General features: G+C 44.2%; 1 protein-coding gene across 1 annotated transcript in view; it reads right to left on the bottom strand.

Annotated features, from left to right (window-relative positions):
- LOC109299761 (pantetheinase-like) overlaps positions 1-7947 on the bottom strand; it is a 21853-nt gene extending 13906 nt beyond the window's left edge. Inside the window, exons 1-4 of the mRNA XM_019520259.1 lie at positions 7466-7947; positions 7252-7382; positions 4466-4658; positions 3734-4025 (exon numbers count right to left, since the gene is read on the bottom strand). Of these exons, the coding sequence (XP_019375804.1) occupies positions 3734-4025; positions 4466-4658; positions 7252-7382; positions 7466-7678 (829 nt within the window). The 5' untranslated portion in view covers positions 7679-7947. The remainder of the gene's footprint in view (positions 1-3733; positions 4026-4465; positions 4659-7251; positions 7383-7465) is intronic.
- Positions 7948-11094: the final 3147 nt, after the last annotated feature.

The raw sequence follows: 11094 nt of genomic DNA, 5'->3' as shown, positions 1-11094 counted from the left end.
TGGCAGAATACTGGGGCTAATGGGACTTAGCCCCCACAAACCTGATGCAGTGGTGGCAGTGGAGAGGGCCACGGAGCAACCCAGGCACAGGCTCTGGGCAGCTGCAGCAGGTGGGGAGGCATGGGCGATTGGTGCCACCTCAGTTGGGGGAGAAGCATGTGCCCCCCCAGCAGCCAGTCAGGTCTCCCCACAGCTGATCATGCTGGCCAGGAAGCACAAGCACTCCCAGAAGTGCCAGTGGCACTTCACCTGGTGCCCCCACTCCCCAGCCAGTGCTCACAGCAGGGACACCGGCACTCCCACCTACCCCCTGGCCCATCACCTAAGTGGGGAGTGCTGCCTTTCAGGGGATGCACCAGCACTCTCAAGGGGTGCATGTGCACCCCTGTGCAGCCCCTATGCATCACCACTCTGGGGGGGGGGGTTCATAGAATGAAAAATGGAGTATGCCTGGGGACTGGCACACAGGAAAGCTCCCACGTGGAAGACGCTAAGATAACTGTTTTTGAAAATGCAGGTCAGATCAGTCATGTAGCTTCTTCAAAAATGCTGACTTTAACAGGCTTAGGGTATTAGTAGGGAAGGTGATGCAGCACCAGAGATGGAAAGCAAAAGGGATGCATGAAGAGTGGTCGTTCTTCAGGGACATGCTCCTTGAAGCACAAAAGAAAACTGTTCCCATGAAGAGGAAAAGTAGCAGAAGGGCTGGCAAGCCCTCCCTAGCTCAACAGAAACATCATGGTCCTCTTGAAAAAGAAAAAAGAGGCGTACATACAGTGGAAGCTAGGGACAGTCCTCAAGGAGGACTATACAACAGTGGTCCATACTTGTAGGGAAATGATTAGGAAAGCTAAGATGGCAACTGAGTTTAAGTTAGCCAAGGGAGTCAAGGACAATAAGAAGTCCTTCCTTAGGTATGTAGGGAGCAGAAGGAAAACAAATGGAAGTGTGGGGTGCCTATTTAACACCTTGGGACAGTTGGTACTGGACACTCAGGAAAAAACTGTACTCCTGAATGCCCACTTTGCTTCAGTATTTCACCAGACCAAGGGGAAAGACAAGCAAGATAAGGATCACAGGGGGCATGGTGGGAATGATAGCTTTCCCACTGTGGATGCTGAGCTGGTGGAAAATCAACTAGAAAAGCTAGACATTTATAAGTCAGCAGGATCAGATGGACTTCACCTGAGAGTGTTGATGGAGCTGGCTGGGGTCATTGCAGAACCCCAGCAAAACTCTTTCAGAAATCATGGCACACAAGGGAGATCCCTGAGGATTGGAAGAGAGCCAACATTGTGCCCATTTTCATGAAGGGGAAGGGGGAAAACCCAGGCAACTATCAGCCAGTCAGCCTAACCTCCATCCCAGGGAAAATCCTGGAAAAACTCATTAAAGAATCTATGTACAATATGCTCGTTGAGGGTAAGATTCTGAACGACAGCCAGCATGGCTTCGTTGCAGGTAGGAATTGTCTTACCAATCTCATCTCCTTCTATGAACAGGTCTCTCACCACCTGGACATGGGAGAGAAGGTCAACATTATATACCTAGACTTCCAGAAATCTAGTATCCCATGATGTCCTTGTGAAAAAATTCACAAAGGATAGGTTGCAGATACAGGAAGACCTGGACAGGCTGGAGAGTTGGGTGGACTGGAACCAGCTGAAGTTCAACACTCAGAAGTGTAAGGTGGTCCATCTGGAGGCAAACAATCCCCAACATACTTACAGGCTCAGTGGCAACAATTTGACTTGCACCATAGCTGAAAGAGACCTAGGGCTAGTGATTGACCATCTCATGAACATGAGCCGGCAGTACAATGCTGTGGCCAGCAGGGCAAACAACATGCTGGCATGCATTAACGGCTGCATCTCATGCAAAACTATGGAAGTGATACTCTCACTGTACTCTGTACTGGTGAGACCACAGCTGGCGACCAGTTCTGGGCACTGCACTTCAACAAGGATGTAGAAAAACTAGAGAGGGTCCAGAGAAGAGCCACCCATATGATCAGGGACTTGCAAGACAAGCTGTACAAGAAGAAGCTGAGGGACTTGGGCCTCTTCAGCCTACAGAAGTGAAGGCTGAGAGGGGACTTGGTAGTGGCTTACTGCTATATCAGGGGAGTACATCAAGAACTCGGTGAACAGCTGTTCACCAGGGTACCCCTGGGGAAGACCAGGAGCAATGGATACAAGCTCCTGGAAGGCCGCTTCAGGCTTAATTCCAGGAAAAACTCGTTCATAGTCAGGGTGTTCAGACTGAAATAAACTCCCTCCAGTGGTGGTGGAGTCACCTACCCTGGAAATCTTTAAAAGGAGACTGGACAGTCACTTTGCTAGGGTCATTTGACCTCACTTTTCTTTTCCTGTCTAGTGCAGGGGGACTGGACCCAATGATCTACAAGGTCCCTTCCAGCCCCTAACAATCTATGAATCTATGAATCTGTGAAATGGGGTGCACACAGTCACACAGCCACACAGCCACAGCCTGGAGAGGCCTGGCTGCTTGTGGAGCACTGCCCAGCACAGCAGGTAAGTCTGTTGTGGAGAAGGAGTGTGGAGGCGGTAGATCGAGGCCCCCATGGGGGAGTGGCTCCTGCTGCTATGTGCACTCCGGGAGGCATGGTGGGTGCGTGCCCTGATCTGCACAGGCAGGGTGAGCTGCCGCTGTGGGCTAGGGCCAGGGCTGTGCCAGGCTCTTCCGGGTGGGGGGGCCATGATATGCTGGGGGTGGGTTGTGACAGCAATGCTGCGAGGGAGGCTATGGGTGGTGGGCATGGCTGCAGCCATGAATGCACTCTTAGCTGAATTGAACTTATGCGATTGTATGACCTCCTCTCTATAGAGAAAAGAGTCTGATGCAGCTTGTTTTTCTGCAAGAGTCTGATGATAAAAATGCCTATTATGGATAAAAGGGTTTGTTATGGTGTATTCCACCCATATCTGAAGTAAATGGCTCCTGGTACCAAGAAGAAGAGAAAAACAATGATAAAGTGAAGACAAGTTGTTGAAGAAAAGCAGAAAAGTTGGCCTAATTGGAAACTACTTGACTAAAGGAATATAAATATTATCCCCCTTTTCCCTTCCTATCTCTCCTCTTTCCATCCTCCTCCCCCTAACAATGCCTGAGAACTGAAAACATTTCCTGTCCTTTCAAAGAACCAGAGCCCACTCGGAGACGCTTGGCCACCTCTCGAGTTGTGTGTTATTAGGACTGGTAATATGCAATTACTTGCTTGCTAAGATTATATCTATATGCATGGTTGGAGTTAATACTTTATAGTGCTCAATAAAACTGATTTATTAAATAGCTAACTGCGTCCTCATTGGGAGGAAATAACTGGTTCCTTGTTTGCAGGAAATAGATAACCGAGTCCTCATTTGGAAGAGATAAATAGGTTCTCGTTTGGAGAAAACTGAAGCATACTTTAAGGTGATATTGATCCTGCTGTTTGCTCTCTCACCATTTGGGAGGAGAACCAGATATCCCCTCATTCTTAGGGCAACACCAGAGACACAGCAAAGGGAACAAAGGAAGCAATGAAGGGGAAAATCAAAATTATCTCTGTGTGTTTGCTCTGCAGTAACTCTGCAAGCTAAGGATGAGGCTACGTAAGGGGTAGGAGACAGTGAACCACAACTCTGACTCCAGAAGAAATATATAACTCTGCACATAATAATCTACACAATTAGAGTCCCAGGCCCAAGGAGGTATCTCACCATGCACTTACCTGTCATCTCCATGCTGATGTTATGTGTATTTGCTGCAAGGAAGTTGACCTGCATACCCATCGCCCAGGCGGAGTGGAATTCAATAGCAGTTAAATGTGGTAGAACGTTAATCCAGGCAGTTGGGAACAGCACAGTATCCACTTGTAACTTGCTCACTAGGATCACAGCTGGGTCATGGAAAAGGATGTCGAAGCATGTGAATATGCCAAATTTTCCAAACGGGGTGTCAAATGTGACCACCTCTGGCTCTTTGGGGTAATCAAACTGTGTTTCCATCATAAAGAGGTTATACTATTTAAAAATTGAAAAGAAAGTCATTAAAGGCTGCTAGTACCATTACCTGAAAATATCCTATAACCTGGTAAAAATATTTTTAGTAGTGTTGCAGGGGTGTTGTAGCCAGATATATGAGAAGCAAGGATTTTTGTGGATGATATCTTCTATTGGCCAAACTGCAGAAGAAGAGTTTCTTGCACTCAAAAGCTTGTCTAAATCTCCCCAGACTATGCAGTTGGTCCAAAAAAATATATCACCCACAAAAAACCTTGCGCCATGAGGAAGTAATATTTAAAAAAATTAACAGAAAAGCAAGCATAAGAAAGAAAGCACTTAGGCATGTGCATACCCAGCTATCAGACATTTATATGGTTCAGGTACACCAGAATTAGAGTGAGAGATTAAGAAGTTGAAAAAAAATGTCAGTGACTGACTTGGGCAAGGCTATTTCTTACCTTATGGTATCGTGCCACCAGCTTCCCTTCTGAATCAAAGACAACATCAGTATTGTACTGATAGTGACCATCTCTGGGGCACTGGGGAACACTGGAATTGCAGGCCTTCTTGTCCCCAATATTGGCAACCACATAGATGGAGTTGTTCCTTGCCATGCAGCTGAGCCTTTCCTGCACTGGGGCAGGACCAAATCTAGTCCATTTTTGGAGAAAAGGAAAAATGGGAAATAAAGAAAATAATTCAGAATCAAAACAGAACTTCAGAATGTAAAAGGGATGAGGTAGTTCTACAAGTTCACATTTCCATGAAAACTTGGAATTAAGTGTAGCATGTGTTAAGAAAAATCCCAAGAGAAACTGTTTATTTTCTTATCCTATGACTGGAGCAGGGCAGACAGACTCCTCAAGCCTGTGTCCAGGTCCCTGGAGTGCAATTCATGACATGTCTCCCCTCATATATCCAATGCAGAATTTCAGCCTTAAATTTTGAATGACTTGGAACAGTCTAATTCTTCCCATGTACTCGTAGAGACCGTAGAAGTATGGCCCAAAATCGAACTGGATTTTTTACAATCAGTCAAGGTCTGTACCTAGGTGGGCTATTGGCATACCAGGCTTCCTTGGCCAAAAGCAAACAAGATATTGGGTTAGCTAGCATTCACATCTAGACATCAATGACTTCCCAGCCCAAATAACCAAATACCCTTTTAGAACTAGGATCAATGGCATCAGTTTTCAGCTCAGATCCAGAACAATGCTTAAATTCAGGAGCATTAATGCATTCTATTTTGCCACTGCACCTCTAGTACTACAGAATAAATATTTAATACAAATAAATAGGTCTTATTCTCCACTCCCTGATGTCTTTTCTACTTATGGGAAGGAATCTAGGAGGAAAGCTTGCTCTCTTCAATGATCGCTGTGGCCTATGGTACTAAAGTAACACAAGAAAATCTTAATGTTTTAATTCAATTTGTTGCAGCCTTCTGACATTCTTTACATCTCTCCCACCAAGGCCTCATGATGACCACCTGAGAGTATCTGATGAGCACACACTGATAAATAATACTAACAGTCAGAGCTAAGCAGGAAAAGATTTTCCCATTTTGTGGAGAACTAAGATTTCAAAACCTGTGTTCCAATTGGGATGCACACAGTGATTCTTGAAGTGAAAAACAACAGACCATAATTACCAAAAGCCCACTGATGGGAGTCAAACTTAGCTTCAATGGTTCAGGTTTTGCATCAGACAAGATGTGGTCAAACTTTGGTCATGCACAGCCCCAGGACTGCTTTAGCCCCTAGGTAACAGGATACTGGTCTGTCTCTCGTTTTGACCAAAAATTCCAGCCTCACCAAAAATTGTACATACTCACTACCCTCCCTCCTGAAAAAAAAAGATTTAATATCAACAATTTCTGATGAAAAATATTTTGGCACAAAATGCCTGATCATCTCCTCTATTCAAAGTACTACACAAGGAGAATGGAATATAAAGGTGGCAAATCCTGACAGCCAAACTTCTTCAAGCACTTATGGTGATATTGCCTCAAGACTTTTCAACAAGCTGTACACAGTAATCAAACTAAGGAATCCATCTTGCTAAATACCTGGTGTGATGGGGAGCCCATGCAAAGCTCCTGAGTACCCTGGCAGCACCAGCTGACTCTGAACAGGACAGGCAGAGAGGAGAGAGAAAAGCTTACCAGGAGAACAGGGAGAGATGGAGCTGAGGCAATGTGCAGCGCTGCCGTGCTGGTTTATAAGCACCGTCTCAACCAAACTAGGTAGTGCCTGACTGAAGATGTCAGCCAGAGGCACTGCTATGGGAAGTTTATAAAGCACTGGGAGTGCCATAAAGAGGGTATGAGGCTGCCACCAGGCCAGTGGAGGCCAGGGTGTGGAAGATGTCTTGGTGCACCAAGGCAGTGAGGTGCTCAGGCAATAAGGGCCCTGCTAGCCAGGGACAGGAAGGTCCCACTAGGCAGAGGCAGAAGGGGCTGCTCCAGCCCAGCTCAGGGGCGATCCCCTGAAGGAGGGGAGAAAAATAATATAAATCCAAAGGGGCGATTCTGAGCCCATTTGTAGATAGCTCCTCCATAGAGGAGGCTTTCTTCTTTATTTTCTTTATTCATAATTTGAATAAGTTCATTGGGCTAGTGTATCCCTGGTCCCTCTAGTCAGAGCCAGCTTCAGGCATGGTGCCTAGAGAAGCGGGGAGTAAATGAATGGCCAAGAGAGGGCCTTGTAAACTCCTTCAAATCCCAGCAGCAATCCACAAAGTGCCAGAAGAACGGTCATAAGTTGACCACTGCTGAGTGGAACCAAAAAGGCTGAAGCTCCAGTACAATATCATAAAGCCTCAACACCGATGGTTGGTGCATGGCTGGGGTATAGGGGAGGCAGAGCCCCAACTTCAACCACATCAAAACCATGAGTACCCCTAGCAGAAACATATCCATCTATACCACTGAACCCCTCCTTAGAGATTTTAATTATATCAAGACATTGCAGGTGAGTTGGGGAAGAGGTCCTGTGATAGGTACACATGGGATCAGTCATTGAGTGAGCACTGACATGACACCTGATTTATAAAGCATTCATTTCCATCTGAATCTCCTGTTCAGTTGATCAGGAAATTTTACCCATTAGGATATTTAACTGCTGTGTACAAAACTCTTGAATTGAAAAGACCTGCCTGATCTTTTGCATTTTTCATTAGTCCAGTTCTTTGGGAACCATTACCCATGATTTTATATCTACTTACCACACTACATAAGCCATACCTTTCAGGGGCTGTGCATGGAATCCAGTTCACCTGTGGATCTGGGATATCTTCCAGAAAGGGGTAAATGGTTTCTCTTTTGAAATGCCAGCCATAAACAGCATCTTCAGGAGTTACAATGATATGTGCCCCCTAACAGGAAGAGACTAATATAAAAAACAGCTATCAACAAAATCAGGATGACTTATAATTACAGCATAATCATTGGACAATACCTGCTGTGCTGCTGCTTTGATGGCTGTTTCCAAAACATCCATATTTCTGTTCATCAATGCCAAAGCCTCTTCAGGAGAAACAGGAATGTCAGTGTGCTCTGGCAATATAACAACATGCTCATACACTGCTGCAACATAGCTGTCAGAGGCACAGAACTTTAAGGCAAAGAGAAGACAAGCAATAATGGAAACATAAGGATAGAGACAGACCATGACTGAAGCTTTGTAGTTGTTGAAAATGAGTGCAAGCACAGAAGGCAAACTTTGGAAAGTCCCTTAGCTTTTAAATCAAGTCAATCTTCTGTGAAATGCCAAATTATTCAAAATTGCCACACCTAGCAAATTGTATATTAGCAATTTCAAATAAACTGCAAAGATCAAACTGTGTCCTGTTCACAAGCAGTCTACAGTGCCAAAGCTGAAAATGAAAAGCTGCAGACAGTGCATGTCCAAGTCACTGTGCCACAGAGTAAATTCTCCTGGAAATGGAATGTGTTCAGGAAGTGTGGCATCTCTAAGGGAAACATGAGAGTTGGGCTGGCTTACACTGCCTTGTGTTGCAAAACAGGACAAAGGTTGCCTCACCTGATTCCTCTTCAGAGCAGCATTAATACATGCAGCTCATATCTGTGCATAGTTTTGTACATACCACCGTTGTATATAACAGTGTTTGCACCATGTGACTCATCTTTAAAGATACTCCATAGTTGAAGGAGGGAAAGGCACAGTGTGCCTGAGATGTAATGCAAAATGACTCTTAGAGAGTGCAAGTAAACACACCACAGTCCCTGTGTAGCAGTGGAAGGTTTTGTGCCAGCTTGCTAATAATTAATTGATGTCACAGTTAAAGTTGAGCATGTGCAGTTACAGCTACCAGCAGAAGCCTGGTACTTGGTACCTGGAACTTCCTGATCTTCTGACCCACTGACCTTGTTAGATAGCATGGGCATGTGCAGATAAGTCAGAGTGTCTGGTGGGAAATATATGATTGGATTCTAGGTAAAGGTGAGCATCTGGCTTGTGTGACAAGTGAATGGGTCTAGTAGCAGTGAGATTGATTGGTAAACGCATGATTAATGGTGATTAACAGCCCTTTACCCAGACTTGATTGGTTGGAGAAAGTGGTGTGATTTGGATGAATAAAACCTGCAGTTTGGTGCTCCTGAGATGTTTGAATGGTTTGGGCTGTTGAGTGGTGTGCATAGAAGTGAGAGGCTGTGCTGTCTGAAGCTATATGAGAGAGAGCTGTGCCTGGCTGTGTTTGGTTCTGTGAGACTGTGGTATAAGTGGTCTTGCAACTCCCCATGGAGGGTGAGAAGCAGCTTTGCTTAAAGGTCCTGTTTCTGGTGATCTTCCTGCCCCCCAGCCTGTCTGGTTCTTCTGAACTTCTTGGACCGATTAACCAATTTTGACCTTTGCATTGCTACTGTTTTGACACTGCTGTTATTCTGACCAGTTCTTCGAGTTGATTGCCATTCATTAGTTGTTGATATCTGATCAAGTATTACTGTATCATTGTTGTGTGCATTTCTCATTGTTTACCCACCTTGTTATTATCATCTTTTCCCTTTTATTTTAATTCCCCTGTTGTTCTTCATACATTTCTTCATATTTTCTACCCCTAATCTTGTTTCTTTGTGTTTCTAATACACCATTGAAAGTCAGGTTAGGTTCCCACCTGGCAATGTCTAAGGGATGCCAGCACTGCTGGTCAGCCTAATTTATCCTAACCCTCCTGTCCACATGGGCCAGAGACATAATTTATCTTAGCAGGATTCAAGTTTTAGGATTTGGCCTGCTACACCTGTGCATCAAAGGGAATAGAGGATATCATGGAACAGGTTCATATAGCAATTTGAGCTGCACATGAAAGTCACAACCTATATAAATTAGAGCAAGAGTAAAAGCTTGCTCTACCCTTAACAAGTTTTAGGCAAAGAAGCACTGAGTGAATATATATAATGCCTTTCATGCAGCAGGGAAAAGAGAACGGAAGGAATCGCATCCAAATATTAGGAAATTTTTAAGGGCCATCATGCTCCTAGAAAAAATATCAATTATGAAAGGTACACATTCAAGATAAGAGCCCAGGAGGGAGGAGAAACAGTAGAGTTTGCCACAGACTTGAATCTAAAAGTCAGCGCCAATGAAGATGAAACACAGAGACTCAGAGATAACAGACCAGATTATCCTGGGATGCAGCTGCTGCAGCCAGCATAACCTGGTTCATAATTTTAAACATGGGAAGCAGAAGCCATTTTTTTTTTTTACTGGAACAGCTTTTAATCATCATCAAACAACTGATTAGACTGTTGTAGCAGAGAATAAAGCAGGGATAGATTAATTTCATTTTTTTGGGTGCATATTGGGTATTTATACATTTTGCTTTCTTACCAGTCATAACATGATTCAATCATACTAACACCATACAGGCTAAGATATCAATTACATATATAACCACATATCAGTTAATTAATTTCCACTGGTGGTGTCTACATGAGATGCTGATTGCACCATAGCCCAATCCTACTGAGAAGTAGCGCTGTGTAACAACAACCATGATGTCACACCACTGCACAGTAGTATTAGGCTACTGCGCAGTAGTATCACAAGGTGTTTGTCAACTTTTTGGTGCAATAACAACTGTACAGTCAGTGTCTTGTGTAGACACAGCCACTATCAACTTGATTTCTACCATGTTACATGTGCTCCTTTAAAATAAGCATGTTGCAATGCTATCTTGCTCGGTACAAAGTTCTTTGTTTGTTCTGCTCACTCAGTTCAGTCGGGTAACTCTCAGTTCTGGAAGGGGAATTTAGGAGTTAATCCTAGTTGTTCTACTGCAGCCTTAGCCTTTGGTGCAGCTACCAGTTAAAGATAACAAGTCTGTGTGTGATTACTGAGAGAGACAAATATGACACTAGAAAGGGCAATGGCCATGTGCCACACTGCAGAACAAATAGAAACATAAATAAAAAATCTTAAGGGAAGTTGAGTGAGTGCAATAACAAAGTCACCAAAGGAAGAGTTGACAAAGCAAAATGGGCCAGGGGAAGATTTCATACTCGAGTAAACCCATTTGATGCACTAAAAAGTGCAAAGAAAGCAGGAAAGGCCATCTAGTAAGTGTAAAAACTGACTGCTCAGGTGAAAGGAGATCTTCTGAAGTGCCATTCAGTGACAGTCCTAAACCTCAGAAGACTGGTTAATTAAAATGCCACCGTAACAGCTGCCCTCAGAATGAAAATTAAAAATATCATTTGAAAGATGATAAGGAAGGGCACTGAATTGGTCTGTAATCCAAGTCCATAGAGTTGACAGGGTCTCAAAATAACCTAGGGTAGGCTAACATATGAAAAGTACAATTGTCTTTTAAAGCAAAGTTCAGGAATATAAATCATGCTTAAGGCCTGGGAATCATCAAGCATCCAGCTACTGTTATATGAACTTTGATGCAGGGGTGGCAGTGGATATAGTTTTCCTAGACTTCAGGAAGGCTTTTGACACTGTCTCTCACCCCTTTCTCATTAGGAAGCTGGGGGACTGTGGTGTAGACACCCATACAGTCCAATGGGTCACCAACTGGTTAGAGAGTCGCACCCAGAGGGTGGTAGTGGATGGGTCCTTCT

The sequence above is a fragment of the Gavialis gangeticus genome, unplaced genomic scaffold, assembly GCF_001723915.1.
Source record: "Gavialis gangeticus isolate Ggan-Ray unplaced genomic scaffold, GavGan_comp1, whole genome shotgun sequence".
Taxonomy (NCBI): Eukaryota; Metazoa; Chordata; order Crocodylia; family Gavialidae; genus Gavialis; species Gavialis gangeticus.
This window is presented reverse-complemented; position numbering and strand designations above follow the sequence as displayed.